The sequence below is a fragment of the Camarhynchus parvulus genome, chromosome Z (genome assembly GCF_901933205.1).
Source record: "Camarhynchus parvulus chromosome Z, STF_HiC, whole genome shotgun sequence".
Lineage (NCBI taxonomy): Eukaryota > Metazoa > Chordata > Aves > Passeriformes > Thraupidae > Camarhynchus > Camarhynchus parvulus.
The window spans coordinates 31,633,172-31,650,959 of NC_044601.1; the positions used below are offsets into that span (position 1 = coordinate 31,633,172).

At 38.3% G+C, this 17,788-nt stretch overlaps 1 protein-coding gene across 2 annotated transcripts in view; it reads left to right on the forward strand.

Annotated features, from left to right (window-relative positions):
• Positions 1 to 1,587, forward strand: part of SLC27A6 (solute carrier family 27 member 6) — a 40,663-nt gene extending 39,076 nt beyond the window's left edge. For both annotated transcript variants that reach the window (XM_030969405.1, XM_030969406.1), the window contains exon 10: positions 654 to 1,587. In XM_030969405.1, the coding sequence (XP_030825265.1) occupies positions 654 to 830 (177 nt within the window). In that variant the 3' untranslated portion in view covers positions 831 to 1,587. The remainder of the gene's footprint in view (positions 1 to 653) is intronic.
• The last annotated feature ends 16,201 nt before the right edge of the window (positions 1,588 to 17,788 follow it).

Consider the following 17,788-nt stretch of genomic DNA (forward strand, 5'->3'; position numbering starts at 1 on the left):
TAATACTTAATATTTTTTCTTCAGAGATTGTTTGCATATATAAAAAATATAAAGACGGAAGAGAAGATGATGGAGAGAGGTCATAAAGTTGGGCTGAGTAGAGGTAGTTAGAGTAGAGAAGACAGTGTTATTACAGATGCCTCACACAACTTTTCCAAGGGATACCATAGCACTGGAGCTGTCTGAAAACAAAATGTACGGTCAAGGTCCATCTTCCTTTGGACCTGAATATGAATATGGCTGAATTAGTACATGATTCTTTCAAGCCCTTTTGTGAGGTGACAATAGTTATAGATACAGCAAATTTCCTGAGTTTTATCATAAAGGAGTTCTAGGTAATAACAGGTTTTACTCTCAGAAGCTTCATGGTGTGTAGTTTCCTTTTATGATGTGCCCAGTAAAGAAGATCGATTGTCTTGGGCATACACCACATGTGACACTAGAGACATGGCACAGGGATGCAGAAAGAAAAGGGCTCTAGCTTTTGTCAGCCGGATGTCTGGTGTGGGTCTGCAGTGGCACACAAGCACCAGTTTTTCAGAACAATGAGAATAAACAGACTTACATCAAGTAAGACTTTGAAAAACAAATGTGAATGTGAAAAAAAGAAAAGTAGCTTGTTTTTGAATAATGTATCTTTCTCTCTACTGCAGGAAAAAATGGAAATGACAGGAACATTTAAACAACAAAAATTTCAACTTGTGGATGAAGGTTTTAATCCATCTACAATTACTGATCCCCTTTATTTTTTAGACAATTCTAAGAAAGCATATGTCTTGTTAACCAAAGAATTACATGAGATGATCTTATCTGGGAAAATGAAGCTTTAATTAATTGACCATTTAATAGGCTATTAAGGAACACTCTGTACAAGCTATTGTATGAGAAAACAATGTAATTAATTACCATTACTTTTACATAGTTATCCAGAATAATGTTTTTTATATTTGATATTTACATTCAGATATGTCTTACTTGATCATTATTTTTTACTAATCACTTTTTACCTCTTGAGACAAATTTCTAAGCAAATAACCTGGAAAACCTAACTGAAATCTATTTTATATTACTTTGGAATATAAATGCTGAATCTGATACTTTTTCTTAGTACTAAATGAACATAAATGATACATGGTATGACACATGGTAGAAAAAGAGTCAACATATAAAGATATTGTGTCACCTGTTCTTCCCTGTGTCTAAAGGGAAAATATATGCCACTAACATTTTTTTACTGTAGTTTACATACTTCTGAATATGTATTGTAAGATGTAAAAGCTTGACACTGGTTGGAGGAAAAAATATTTTCTGCAGAGGACTTTTCTGATAAAGCTGAAGCAGAAGAAAGTCCTCCAAAGAAACCCAAATACTAACATCACTGCTGAATTTTTTTTTCTGTCATATTCTGTGCTCTTTCATTTGTTAAACTGGGTGTTTGGAGTGTCAAATTCTGAAGACAGAGCAAACTGTCGTGAAATGTGTAGCAGCAGATCAACAATAGGCAGAGAAAATCTGCACGCTTAATGGGGAAAGTCATTTATATAGCATAAAAAGAATTATTGCAGCACTTTTTGTCATGCATATTGAGTACCAAATAGCTTCCATACTCTTAGTAATGGCTGCTAGAGATCATTATTTTATGAGTATAGAATATAGCTGAATTTTTAAAACACTAGATTTTATGTTCTAATAATTGGTTTCTATAAGTTTTAAAATAAAGTATAAGATTATTTAAACCAAATACCATTCTGTCTCAGTTTGATTTAAGTCTGATAGCACAAAGTCTGTTTTCCAGCTTCTTTTGATACTTTATTTGCACAATGCCTTCTTCTAATGCAGCGTGATGCCCACTTTGATCAGCCAGAAGCAGTATCAGAGAATACTGCAAGGGTGACTCTCTCCAACACTGGCCATCAAAAGTCTCTCTTCCATCATAACAGTTGTATGAAACTAGGTTCTCATGAAAGAGTAGGATGTAACACACTTCAAAAATAATCTTCTTGGGTCTTTCTACCTTTTCCATCTAACAAGACATTAGAACCGGCGTCAATTTTTGAGCTTTGATAATTAATTGATTTTCTTCAAAACCCAAACCAAGGATGCAGTGAAAAATATATAAGGATCATAACTTACTTAGGTTTTTGAACACAATATTCCTTATGGGGCTGCCAGTATAAACAAGGAAGTTTACAATTTTGCAATTTACAAACCAGTGAGAGCTAACAAATACTTACACCAACATCATGCCTTATGGTAGATGTTAATGTAAAGTACACACTGGGGAATGAAGAGAACTTCCATAAAGATGGAAGGGGGTCACTGTGATCTAGCATTTCCTGAGCACTCCCATTTTTTCTGTTTCTTTAAGCAGTGCCCAAATGGCTGTCTGTAGCTGAAAGCTGGGGCAGAGGATGTTTGACACTTACTGACACAGATGGAAGTGCCATCACCTAGTCAAGAACTGCAAATTTAAGAATGAGGTATTTTATTATAAAGTTAAACTCAACTTTGCATGTTAGACTGAAATTTTGAGCAAAGGAGTGGTTGTTGAAATCAAAACTACTTTAACTCTTACACTGAATTACTCCTGAATATACTTCAGGACCCCTTTTATTACAACAATTTCTCCTTTCTATGGAAAATAATTATTTTCTGATTTTTTTGTAATATGGCACCCTGACATTCACATTATCATGTTTAATCTTGTAGGAGAATACTAAAGAATTTAGTGAGATCAATTGCTTAGCTTTGGTAACATATTTAGCACTTCTAAAATTTATTTAGCTTTATAATATATGATCCTATATATGACTAATGAAAAGGTTCAACCACTTAAATGCAATAAATGCAAGAAATGAGAGGGGGAAAAAAGAAATGAAAAAAGCAGAAAACAATTTTCTGTTAAAAATATAAAAGGAGAAACAAAACCCAAACCACTCTTTCATGAGTGTCAGCATTTGGTCGCTTCTTTTGTAGTGTATCTAAGATGAAGCAGATTGTTTCTGTGAACAGTGGTTGGGTCAGAGAAAACACCAGAGGAAGAACAATGTCTGTGTGCCACCTTTCATGCTCCATCCACTACAGGATCAGCCAACTGGTGTTTCCAAACTCTTGGGTACATTTTCAGCAGCAGTGGGACTCTTCTAACACAGCTGCCTTGGGAGCCTAAAGTGTTTGTTTCCCAGCTATGAGCACTAGTGAAATACAGATTTCTGTATTTTCCATAGTATAACTAAGATAGCCTAGGCAATCTGCCTGTTTTCAAAGGTGAGTAAAATAGTACTGTTCCATGCACTACCCCAAGAAATAGAATGTCCATGACATCAAGAAAATAATACATAGGCCCTGTATTTCCTAAGGGGAAAACAGTCTATTACTCTCAGTCCAGGAGTTTTCCTTCTTTTAGCCAGTAAGTTGGGTGCCAGCAGATGCACTGAAGCATGTTCCAGCGAAATGTCACATTCCTCGTGAATGCCTAAGTTCTTGAACCAGCATGCAGTTTGGCTGAATAAAGATGGTGCTCATGTCAGACACCACAAAGGGTCTTCCTTTCAGAATGAGAAAATATAGTGACTAACCTGTTAATTTCCTACCTTTACACAAATCAACATTTGGACTGGCTGAGGTATGAGTGTTGCTGCAAAATGATGTCTCAGTATTTGTCTGGGAAAATTAATTTCATGTAGTAGGTGTTAAAGGAGCAGATGAGGGGTGGCTGCGGTATAGATGGGGAGTTGCACTACTAACCTCATATATTAAAAATAGATTAGGGGATTTCCAAGTGGATGTTTCAATCAAGGATTAGCCCAGGTGGTGAGTGGCAGGGAACATCCAAGAAAAAGGGGCAGGGTTGCCTTGATAGGCAGGGAAAGGACTAGAACAAATGGAGGGGAATAGCCTGAGGGACAGCTTTGAGGGAGTTGTCAGCTTTTCCCTGACACCTTAGGGAAAAACCAACTTGGGGAAAATGTGGGGGGATAACAGAATGAACCATTTAACAATAAATTAATGAAATAAACACAAACTGCCACACATAATGTGGCAATTAATTGCAAATAATTGCAAATAAACACGAACTGCCACACACTGGCCATAAAGGTTACATCAGAAGATTATCTGATTGTGTCCTGATACTCAGGAATTAATACCTTACACATTATACGCTTTGACATAGAGATGATATGATTGCTGCTGTGATAATTTTAATTAGCAGAGTGAAATGCAATTCCTATGCCACTAAAAAGTCCACAAGTCTGAGAATCTTTTACCAAAGTAGACTTCAATGAGTTTCTCCAAAGACTGCAATAAGCACAGCCCAAATCAAATGGTGAGGAATTGCTTTTGCAATACAGCAAAGCAGTCCTTGTTGCTGCCTTGCAGTAGAAGGTACACTGACCTATTCCCATTTGGAGCCAGTCTGGCACCATGAGGTTTCCATACTTCCTGTTATTCCATAGTCTTGCATGACAAGTGGGAGGTTTTGCGTTATGTCACCTGGACCACACACACATATTTTTAAATAAAAAGGGGACATAGACTGGCAGAAACCCACTTGTTATTGTGTCTCCTTTTATTCATGTAACTGATACTGCTATGCTGACAAAAATAATGTTTCTTACAAGTATATATGGACAGTGTTACCCATATAGGACGGTCCAAGTCTGGTAAGAGGCTTTTTGCGGTGGTTCTGCGCTGAGAACTAAGTATCTCCATTCATTTAAAAACCAACAGATCAACCAACCAACCAACCAACCAAATAAAACCCCAAACCCCCAAATCCACATTATAGCAAACAGAGTAAAGAGTATTTAATTATTTGAAATGTATCTTGCAAGAAGGGAGTGAATGCCTTGATGGGAATTCTAATATGAAAAGAATCCTACTCATTCAGTGCAAACTGCTAAGTGCAGATAAACAGAAATGTCAGTCTCTTATGGTGATTATGCTATGGAAGGGCATATAATTGGTTTTAAAATACTTTGTAAACTTGTGGATTTGATCCAAACCCACACAACTTATTTCAGTATATAGTTATTTGCCTGACAGAATTCATTATTAATCTCCTTTTGCCAGGCTTTCATGCATCATTGTTAACTATATGTGGCCAAAATACGTAGTAACAGTGTCCCTATGGGATGGTAGATGACAGAAAAACTGATGATTATGAGAGTAATGACAAGAGTGTTATCTGTGATTCAAGAAAAAAGGTGTTGTAGTGATTACCACAATTTCCATTCATTTTTCTATTTATTCTGCCTTTCTTGATTATTCTTTTCTCTTTGCTAATAACAAAACACACTTGCATTCCTAATTTTTTTAAATTGGTAATAGTAAGTGAGGAAGTCACTGATGCTGAAACTAGTCATGTCACATTAGAATTCTGCTGAATCAACAACACATACTTTAGTAATCTCAGCACAGTTTTATACTGTATATGTGAAATGTTACTCAGGGGGATTTAAAACAACATTTGACTTATTATGTTCTCAGTGTCTTTGAAAGTGTAGAAATTAAATATGCAGGCTTTACCAGGCAGCAACCTTTGAAAATCTGGGAAATGACTTGATTTTTTCTCCAAAGACAGGATATAATCACAGTAATTTTAAAATCTAGCTAACTATGAGATACTAAAACACTTGCCTAGCTATCCAATAATTTCCAAACTTTTTTTTCCCCCAAAGTAATTTCTACTAGGCAGCTTACAGTACTTTTCCAAATACATGTGTCTTCTAATAAATGCTGTTAGTTTTCTCCACTGGGTGGGCTGCACTTTAATAGTAATACACTTGATCAATAGTACTCCTTTTATTTACCTTTTTTTTTTTTTTTGCCAGGCATGTTTTTTAAATCGCTTTTGCAGTTTAGGCAGAAACACCTGTGCTATAGTAGTCTTAGGTCATAAGAAACTGTGAAGACAGATTAATTTGTGCCAGATGGTACTCCTCATATATAAGGATTCAATTTTTTGGTATGGAGAAGCACGAAGATGGATCTCTGGGGAGGCATGCCTGAGCATTAGCTCATTCTGACAGCTTCTTGTCCTGAAGGTATGTGGAAATAGAATGCTACCTCAGATCTTGCTCCAGGTACATTTCAATGATAAGAATTCTCAATAACTTAAGAAAATTCACAGACAGAAAAATGGACATGAACATCAAAATTGTCACCCAATATTTAACTGTTGTTATCCAGGAAAACTATCAGCTATCAGCCTTAATAGGTGCATAAGGAGCTAATGATGTCATTCATTCAAATGTCAAAATTAAAAGGCATTTATTTGTTTGTCAGCTTCTAAAAACAGCATGTATTTTGCCTTTCACTACAGTAACATTACAATGAAATTCAATACTTCTAGAGTACAATTCTAATGTGGAATTAAATGAATACCATGTGTGTGGCTAAAAAAGACATCTCTTAAATATCTCGATTAGCTGCATTTCATAGTGCTAACTTTGGAAATTTTTTCCTGAGTTTTTAAAAATAAAGGTTTTTAAGAAATCCCAAATTGGCTGTAAACACTGTATATCCCAAATGAGACACTGCAGTTTAGGGATTTGGAGTGGATTAAACCAATCAGATGAATGAGACACAGGGAGAAAAAATTGGGTTTCAAACACCTTACAATCTTCTGGTAGAGACATGTAATTTTCCCTGGCTATGTAAATTTTCATAACAAAGAGGGATTAAGGCCTGAGATTTTTTTTTTTAAATCAAGAAACAAAACCCTAGCTATGAAAATGTTGCCTGTACTCCAGATTTATTAGTAGATCCTTGTTTCTGTAATAATCTAAATGAAAATCTTGCATTCAAAGACACTAAGAGAGTATCATTTTGGAAAAGTCTGGATTAAAATTCCAAAGGTATGGTACATTTTGAAGTCCTAATACTCAGAACTCTTCCACTACATATATATATAGTTAGTTAGTGAGTTAGTTAGTTAATTAGTTAGTTAGTTAGTTAGTTATATTTCAGTCTGTAGAAGAACAGCCTCTGGGAAAATCTTACAGAAACTTTCCAACCTAGCTGAACGAGGCTACAAGAAAGTGTGGAGAGGGACTTTTTATAAGGACATGGAGTGGTAGGACAGGGGAGAACGGCTTTAAACTGGAGGAGCATAGATTTAAATTGGATGTTAGGAAGAAATGTTTACTGTGAGGGTGATGAGACACCGGAGCATGTTGCCCAGAGAAACTGTGGCTGCCCCATGCCTGGAAGTGTTTGGATGAAGGTTGGATGAAGCTCTGAGCAGCCTGGTCTAGGGAAAGATGCCCCTGCCCATGGCAGGGGCTTGAACTAGATGGTGTTTAAGGTTCCTTCAAATGGAAACCATTCAGTGATTCTGTGATACTAAACAAGAGAATCTAAGTTCCTGCTTCATTTGCAGCTATCATGCTTCAGGAGCAGAGTTGCTCATTTCACAGCTGAGTAGCTGAAGGAAATAGAGTTGCTGCAGGCATTGCTTTGGTACCTAGCTTAAGAGAGCTCAAATGCTGAGTGAAATTCACAGGACACCATAACAGAGCCTTAAAAAATGTGAGTTACATGCCTGCAAATAAGATCCACAGAAGTCAGTTCAAAGAAATGCCTAAATTGACTAGAAGAGAACAATGAGAAGAAGATTATATCTTAAATCCATCTCCTGTCAGCATGTAGGTGTCTAATTCTCATTTGCTGGGAGTACAGAGATAATTGAGCTCTCACCTAGAATTACACAAAACCAAAGTTTTTGGAAATGCAAAAAAATTCTACAGATTGCCATGAAAAATGCAGCCATATACATTCAGCTCAACTTCTGTCTAAGCATTTAATTAGAATCATACATTAAAGAGAGAAAATTATTTATTGATAACACGTGAAAACCCTGTAATCAGTTATATATCTCTGCAGTAACAAAGCTGTATTCTGTCACAGGATAAGGAGAAACTCTTTTGGAGTATAAAAAAATATAACTCCATTTCCATTTTACTAGTCACAAAAATCCAATTTTTGTGAAGAGAAGCTTACATCTACCCAAATGCCTCTAATCTGCCATTAACAAAGAGGTTTTGTTGGGAAATTCGCAGATCAAAGCAGTAAGAAGTATGATTCACTATTGTCTCAGTCTGGTTTTGGCAGATCTCTGCTACAATGAGTAGTTCCTGTGCCATTTTTCAGGTATATTCAGAACTACCTTGAGTAGTAAGCTTTTTCCAGAGGTATAGACTATTTTTAAAGACCCTCTTCTTTTTTATATTAAAAACTACATTTCTTTAGAGAAATGATGTATACAGAAACCACATTTTTATGAGATATTTTTGACATAATTCACTTTGTTCATCTAGTTCATAATTTTAAACACTACCTAACTGTTGATCCTATAGTCTGTATTTTTCTTGAACCTCTCTCTACGTGATGTTCAGTAAAAGTTGCTCCTAGACAACTTTTGACCTAGTTAAGATAATCTCTGCCTTGCTTTTGTACATAAAAAATAGTGTCAGAAAAATACATCCTAAAAAACAGTTTCCAGGACTGATTGAGGACAGGCAGGGGCCAGTGGATGACAATTACCCTCATGGTAGCTGCACTGTACATGTTTTGCTGGCAATTTCCACCGTCACGTTCAGAACCTGTATCTTCAGGCATATTCAGAATTTAAGTGGAAATCATTCTTTTTGCAACCCATAAATCACAGTATCTTGCTTTCTGTCACAACCATCCAGTCTCTGTTTAAAAAAATAAATATTCGAAGTATAGGAGCCAACAGTACATTAAAACTGCACAGTGAAATCAACTGAAGCAATACACTAGACAGCATTGTTGCATTTAGTAAAGGCCTGTTGCATTCAATAATATATTAAAACAAAAATGTATTACTCATTTTGATGAGTAAAAATAGTTCTACACATATGTTTCTTAATCTGCAAGAGAATTAGCTATTTGCTGTGATATTAAGATTGGAGTCACTAAGAAGCAGTTACTTGAAAACACAGTCGTTTCCAAAACTGCAGGTTTTAGAAACCTTACTACAAGTTTTTCGAACAAATAGGATTTGGGTTGTAACTGCTGATTCACATATCTGGTGGTCATTGCAGAGGTTGTTACTGCAAATTCTCACATTACACCAAGCAACACAGACAGCTCAAAGCCATAGCATTTAACAGTACAGTTCTGCTTTCTTTTTATTTTCTGAACCCCAAACTTTACACACAGTCATTCTATTTTGACACAGACCCCCAAAGATTATTAAGAAAAAATGGAAAGGATTTCAGCTATTGAAACTCTAAGTAACAGGGAGGATACCATTCAGTGGAACACACTGAAACACAGAGAGGAAATAGTATTACCCCTGCATATTCCATTGCATCATTCTTTGTTAGTAAGACCCTGTCCAAATTAATGATCTTTTTTAGTCTTAACTTTCAACAAATACTCATTTTAGAGCCCATCATTGAATAAAGAGTCACAGAAACCCTGTTCCCAGTGGTAGAAATTTCTGCAACGACTAAGAGCTTTAAGAAAGACAAAAAGCACTTTTTAAAGAAAAATTCTTGCTTCAGCTTTTATTTGGGTGCTACAGCAATAAAGCCTGACTCCAGAAACAGTGTTGCAACAAATAAAGGTCTCATACACATTTATGTATGTGTTTGCAAAATGGGTCAGCTGTCAGGCAGCTTTGCTCGTATGAATATGATCTATTAATTGTGCAGGTGGCAGCAGACCTGGAGTGATGATGAGGCTATTCATCCTGATCTCTCAGAGATACTTACAATAGATGCTAGCTAAAAATATCTGTGCTCTGGACCTCTTCTTTCTCCTATGTTCTGTTATTCCATTTTTTAAAAAAAGTAACTTTTAATGAAACAGGAGGCAAAGAATAATTTTTTGTTAATGCAAAATCACTCACGGATTAAGGAGTCCTGGAATTAAACCTATGAACCTCCTGAGAAATGAAAACCACATTCTGCTAATGCAGAAGTTTGTTAGGCAGATGTTCCCAATGACAGTAATCAAGTTAGAAAGCTTTTCAAAGAGCTCTTGAGTTAGTAAATTACATCCTCCTCAAGATAAAATATTTAGAACTGGGAAATGGAGTACTGGAGTGACAGATTTAAAAATAGATAAAATGGAGATAAATGCCGACACTAAAAGAACAGACAGAAAATATTTCTTTTCTCCTTAAAAATCTCTGACAGTTTCCTCAGTCTTACAATTGGCTGATATACCTCATATGAGTGGAACTACACTTTCCAATGTAGGTCAAAGCCTGCCAAAGAGAAAAGCATGCCAAATGAAAATGCAAAGGCACAATGTGATAGAAGCACCTTGTTGATTTGGGTAGCTATTCACTCCAAGAAACAAGCAGAGGGCAGGAATTCTGCTAGATAAAAATTCACATTACAGAGTTTAGCTGTAAGTAATTGTGCTGATTTTGGCTAGGATATAATTTATTGTCCTCACAGTGTATGTAAATATGGGGCTGTGTTTTTGATTTGTGCTGAGCACAGGGTTGACAATATAGAGATATATTGGTTATTGTTGGGCAGGGCTTACACAGAGCCATGGCTTTTTTTTGCTTTCCATACTGCCATGATGGCAAGGAATTTGGGGGTGCATGGGAGGCTGGGAGGAGACACAGCCAGGACAGGTGAGCTCAACTGACCCAAAGGGATATTTCATATAATATCCCATGTATACACATCACACAACATCATGCTCAGTGAGTAAAGTGGGGTTTAGAAGGAGGAAGTGAAGGTTTGGAGTGATGCATTTGCCTTCCCAAGTAACCGTCACATGTAATGGGGCCGTGCTCTCTTGGAAACAGCTGAACACTTGCCTGAGCATGGGAAGCTGGTCAAAATAAAGGGAAAGAAGCAAATGCATAGGCTATACAAACAAGGACAGGTAACCTGGGAAAAGTAGTGAAGTTTGGTTGTGTAGGATTGGGGTAAGGAAGGTGAGGAAGATTGGGGTAAGGAAGGTGAGGAAGACCAAGGCAAAACTGGAACTGAACCCAGCAAGGAATACAAGGAATAATAGGAGGGCTTCAACAGGTATATTAGTCAGAAAAGGAAGGTCAAAGAACCTTCACATCCCCTGATAAACAAACTGATAACAGTGGAAGAGGTACTCAACAATTTTTTGCCTCCGTTTTCAATGGCAACCTCTGTTTTCACATCTCTGGAGTGGATGGACAGCAGGATGGGGACTGGGTGAGCAAAGCTCCTCCCACAGTAAGTAAAAATCTGGTTCATGATCCCCTGAGGAATCTTAAAGTACCTAAGTCTGTGGGACCCAACAACATCCCAGAGTCCAGAGGGAATTGGCTGATGTTGTCAAGCCATTCTCCATGGTTTTTGTAAGGTCCTGGCAGTCAGGGGAAGTCCCCAGTGACTGGAAAAGGGAAAACATCGTACCCATCTTTTAAAAGGGTAGAAAGGAAAACCTTGGCAACCAGGGACCTCTCAGCCTCACCTCTGTGCCTGGGAATATCATGGAGCAGATCCTCCCAGAAGCTGTGCTCTGGCACATGGAGAACAGGGAGATGATTCAAGACAGCCAGCACAGCTTCACCAAGGGCAAGTCCTGCCTGACCAACCCAGTGGCCTTGAATGATGGAGTAACCATGTTAGTGGACAAGGGAAGAATTGAGATGTCATTTTTCTGAACTTCTGTAAAGCCCTAGACATGGTCTCCCACCACTTCCCTATCTCTAAATTGCAGAGAGGTGGATTTGACTGGTGGATTGTTCAATGGATAAGTAATTAGTTGGACAATCACATTCAGAGGGTGTCACAGACATTTCTTTTATGAAAAATCCTCTCTTAGGATTTTCCTGCTGAAGCTGAGAAGTTCAGCAACCAGACATAAACAATAGGTTATCTGCTGCTGTGGAATGTGGCAGGTCTGCCTGGATTGGCCCAGTTTGGATGTTTGGAGTTGGTGACCAATCCAGAACTGAGATCTCTCGGACACAGTCTGAGAGAGCTGGTTTGTTATTCATTCTTTACTTTCTATTCTTAGGTAGTTAGCAGCTTCTGGAAACTCTCCTTTTCTTTTCTTTTTAGTATAGTTATAATAGATGTATATATCATAACATAATAAATCAAGCCTTCTGATCATGGAGCCCATCTCGTCTCTTCCTTCACCCCGAAAACCTTGTGTCCAACCGACGACAAGAGGGTGGTGGTCAACAGCAAAGAGTCCTGACAGACACTGGTGACAAGTCCCTCAGGGGTCTGTACAGGGATCAGTGCTTTATGTATCATTAATGACACAGACAAAAGGATCCAGTGCACCCCAAGCAAATTAGCAAATGACACCAAGCTGAGTGATGCAGCTGAGACGCTGGAAAGATGAAATGTCATCCAGAGGGAGCTGGGCAAGACAGAATTCCCATTGCCTGTGGGAATCTCATGATTTTTAACAAGACCAAGTGCAAAGTGTTGCACCTGGTGTACAGTAACCCCTGGTATCAACACAGGCTGCGGGATAAACAGATCAAAAGCAGCCCTGGGGAGAAGGACTTGGGGGAGTTGTTGGTGAGAGGCTGGACATGACCCAGCCACGGGCACTCCCAGCCCAGAAAGCCAAACGTGTCCTGGGCTGCATCCAAAGCAGCGTGAACAGCAGGGGAGGGAGGGGATTCTGCCCCTCTGCTCTGCTCTGGTGAGAGCCCACCTGGAACCCTGCATCCAGCTCTGGGGTCCCAGCACAGGAAGGACATGGAACTGCTAGAGCGGATCCAGAGGAGGGACATCAGAGTGACTGGAGGAATGGTTTCCTCTTATGAGGAAAGGCTGAGAGAATGGTGATTGTTCATCCTGGAAAAGAGAAAGCTTCAGGGTGACCTGACTGTAACCTTCCAGAACATAAAGGGGGCCTACAAGAAGTCTGGAGGCCTACAAGGACACGTAGTGACAGAACAAGGGAGAATAGCTTCATACTCGGAGTATGTTTACATTAGCTATTATGTTGGGGTTGACTCGGCCCAAGATGAAGATGAGCTGGGAATAAGGCTGTGGGAAAACCCTTCAGACTCATAGTGAGTCAAAAAGGCTAGTCCCAGAACTCCCCCAATTATTATATGCAGATTTGTCCTAGAAAGTTCTCTGTTCTCCCCCAGGTGATTTGCTCCCGGTTACCTCATTACCCTCGATTGGTCAATGTACCCCTGCATTGATTTTCAGATCCTTTCCTATTGGACCTCACCCTCAGATCCAACCTTGACTCTGCCCTAAACCCTAGTCTATATGTATCCCTGCTTTACTCTGGATCCCAAGCTTCAGTTAGTCTCTTCTAGTGTGCTCCCGTGTAGCTTGTTCACCTTCCAGTTTATTTACCAGTTATTGAGGCATTTAGCTCCAGAGCCATTAGTCTGGAAATGTGTCTCTCTCCCCAGAGTTGCCTAATCGGATTTCCGACATAGCCGCCATCGGTCTAAAGCTATCTGGGCCCAGACCAGACTGCAACAATACTAGGAAGAAATTCTTTGCTGTGAGGGTCATGAGGCAGTGGAACAGGTTGCCCAGGAAGCTGTGGGTGTCCCACTGACAAGGGGTTGAAGGCCAGGTTGGATGGGGCAACACGGTCTGGTGAAAGGTGTCCCTGTCCAAAGCAGCGGGTAATGGGGCTAGATGGCCTTTAAAGTCCATGCCAACACAAACCATTCTACAAGTCTGTGATTCTAACCCTGACCTGCTGTCCTGACTTCCTTTGCTTGAGCTGGGATCTGCCTCATTGCTAGAGACTGGGTTGTTCTTAAACTGTTCTGCTTTTCCATTCCGACTGCTGCCAGATTGTGTCCTTGATGGTCAAAGCATTGCCTCAAACTGGCTTGCTCCCATATCCAGTGCCTGAGCAGTATTTTCCTGGTGCAACAGCCTATGTGTACAGAGCAAACTCTTCACATAGAGTCAGCTATTTCTAGGATCCCAAAACAGACGTTTCAGAAGGTTTTGCAGCCCATAAAAAGAGGTATATTATGAAAAATGCCATTAGTAACTATTCCTAGTGGTTTGTTTTAATTTAAATACTGCCATTGGCTGAATTTAATGTCTTCAAGGAGCTGACTAAGAACTAAATAAAACCAGAAAGGAAAAGGCCAGTTATTTCAAACTTGGTTCTGCCCTCAGAGTGTGGCAACAGGGATGATTTCAACCCACCTCTGATAGCTGAAGAAGAGCTCAAATGTTATGATTATTAAAATGTATCAAATTACTTCCTTTCCCTAATCAGTAAACTACTGCTTGAATTATTACAAAAAGGTCATACAGTCTACAATTAGAAGCAAAGTAGGTGTTAAATTAATAAAATAGTGATAGTTTGAGAAAATTAATAGCATTTGTGATTCCATGTACAACACTTACAAGACAGTACGATTCAATAAATTGAACTACTCCCATTTGTGGAAGAAGTGTCCCATTATACAAATGTCCTTGAGCACAGTGCGTACCTTCCAGTGTGGGAAAGGCTACACATATATAAAACTACATCACATTTGTACTATTAGATATTAGTTATATGAACACATATGTATACACTTATTACAGCTATTGTTCCAAAACTCAAGAGCCATGACAGCTGGCTACAGAAACCAGATGCCAAAGCATGAAGACAACAGCAGAGGTGGCAATGAAACTGGAAAGGAAGGTGACCTGGCAGCCACTCATTAATGAAGAAACACCTAATTTGCAGGAAAAAATCTTCAAAGTTTGACAAACTGGTTCCTTGGGGAACTTGTCTCATAGCTCCCTGGATCTTTTTCTAATCAACTAAAAAAGCTGGAAAGGTCCATAACTGCTAAGATGTGACTAGATGAAAAGATATTGTCTCACAGATAGGACACAAATTCTCCCAAGTAGCAATGCAAAAGATTTGTTGAGATTGTGGAAACTCTACAAATGCCCCAAATGGAACATTTCCAGGTTATAAACAAAATAATAATAAAAAGAAATCAGAACAACAACAACAACAATAAAACAAAATGACATCTGAGTATTTAACAGGATAACAGGTCTAGAAGAGTTATGTTGAACATATGTTTTATGTCCTGTGACAAACACAGGACCCCAAGAAGGACTTGCATAGAAAATTCTTTGAAGAGTGGCTTGTGACTAAAGCTTATTTGATCTAAACATGTACAAGTCATCAAAGACACAAAAATAAACTATGGATCAAGCAACAGGCACAGTACAGACAACACTCAAAATGCTCTTCACTATGGAAACTGGTGTCCCATGTGACCAAACATTATTGATTCAAAAGAAAAATTAAAGAGAAACTAAATAACCCCCAAAAGCTAATGTATATTAAGAGTGGAAGAGTGACTGCAAGAGATGAAGATCAATTATATTAAGAAATAAATGCTTTAAGTTTTCAGGCTTACAAACCTTCAGACAACAAAATGGATTCTAAGATCTCTGCCACTGTCATTAGCCAGCTTGACAGAAGGAGATGAAAAAAGCCCTCTTCTATTTGGTCTCTGTCTGCCTGGCAAAGCATATTTTTACATTTACATCAACAATGTTGAAAAATCTTTTGGTAATAAATCTCAAAAGTAAACTTAACTGTATTTTTTGACCAACACAGAATTATCATACCATATTTAATGCTTGTAATGAAAACATGTAATTATTTATATTCACAGAAATGTGGGGCTACCATATCTGAAAATAGGCCTAAGAAATTTTATTGTAACATATCACTGTGAAAAGAGTCACATGACTATCCAGAGAATAAGATCTTTATATATGGCTGCCTCATAATACTGCAAATTGTTCCCAACTTCAATTCTTTACATTCTTACAGAAAAAACCAGCTGAATTTCATAATTAGGCTTCTATTGTGGCATCATCATTTTAATAAAATTTGCTTTAGCAAAAGAAAGAAAAAACAGTTAAAATTCAGCAGAGTGCTTCAACAGCACTATATTTTTTTCCACGAGAACTTGAATTTTCACATATTTAGTACTAGTAACATAGAAGTAGGGTCTTGTCTATGTTTTGGCTCTGCCTCATGGCACTATATTACAGTTGGACGTGATGATCATACTGGTCTATTCAGACATAAACAATTCTATGACTCTCTGATTCTGCAGTTGCCATTCGTGTCACATTCTCCTATCCTGTTCCAAGTGCTATTATATAGGAAAGGATATCAAAGAGGCGAGGCGAGGCGAGGCGAGGCGAGGCGAGGGGAAGGGAGGAGAGGAGACTACCTGTGAAAAGACTGACTGTGAAATTGCAGTGCAAGAGACAGAATTTGAAATGTGAAAAGATCCAAGGCTGTACAATATGATACCAGCAGAAATAAAAAACAGAGCTAGGGCCAAGATTAGCTGTCACTTGGTAAAGACAGATGGGTTGCGTGGTAAAGAAAGCAGCTATGGCATTGCCTTTATGTGTGTGCAGGGTGCCTGGTAGCTGTGCTCCTCTGTCTCCAAGACATCCTGTGCAGGGAGAACCAGCCCCTGCTCTGGGTCCTTGACCTGAGGGGCAACAGGGGAAGCAATGGTCAGCTGCAGTAGAAAAGTCCCTCATCATCCAGGTTTCGGATTAATGTGGGTACTACCTTGAGAATTCCTTGTCACTCTACACATTTACTCCTGTTAGCAAAACTTCTTCTGTTATTTAAGTGAGCTTGAATCTGGTGAACATACTAAAATATGTTATGTGTTCTGCATAATAACTGATTTTTATTCAAACGTATTCATTATAGACAGCAGTTTAGAAAGGTAAGAACCTGCTATGGGTTATTTTGTTAATGCAGATGTATCTATCTTGCTATAATGGAGAAAGGAAATCCATGTAAAAGGCATCATTAATCCACAAAACCACTACCCATGCTATGTTTTAGAAGTATATTTAATTTTAGAACTGAACTCAATGAAAATAAAGTACAAATTAAGAAATGGGAACCAGTTTAAGTCACAGAAAATAAACAGAATTCACTGGGTGTTCAATTTGTCACCTTTTCTTTTGGAAAACTGGAACTGATTCAAGTCAGCTAATGAGTAGGCCATAAAATTGTTCACCCTGTATTCCTCTACTGTAACAGCATTAATGACTGTCTGTATCAATAAATTAAATCAACAGAACAGTAAGCATGGACAAATAATTAAAATAAGCTCTGAACCCAGGCTACTGGACATTTTTATAGCTGGCAGGTAGAACAGAGTTGTACATAATTCACCCAACATCCCAAGTATTCACCTCATTTTTAGAGGTGACAATTTATTTTTTTCCCCAGCTACATATTGTCCTATGCAGGATACGATCAAGTGCTTAAACCAAACCCAGATGGACAGGCTCTCCACTCTTTTCAAAGCATATCTTAACCATGGAGATGTGCTCAGTTAGACTGAATACATAAGTTTGACACTATCTACTGTGGAAAGGAGGTGGAAATTCTATATGAAACCACTGAATTCACTGGCAGTTAGAGACAGCAAAAAAAGAGAGTATTTTAGACTTAATACACCTCAATATGTACAATTTCTGCCTAAACACAGCATCACTTCAATGTTTTTCCTATAATGTGCAGGTGCCATTGCACATTTGTTTCTTGGGTAATGTACAAAATAATCACTTCATGCTGCTTTGGTGCCTAGTGAGTACACAAGTGAGTAAGTAAATAACTGCAAAAGACTACTTATCCTTGCAATTTTTAAATCAAATCATATCAACAGTGTATTTTCCAGTGAAAAAAAACCCCAACAAAACAACAAACTACTGAAAACATAATACTGTCATGCAACATGACAGCTCCAAATTTCTGATACCAGTAAAGCCTGAGAACAATGTGCATAGAA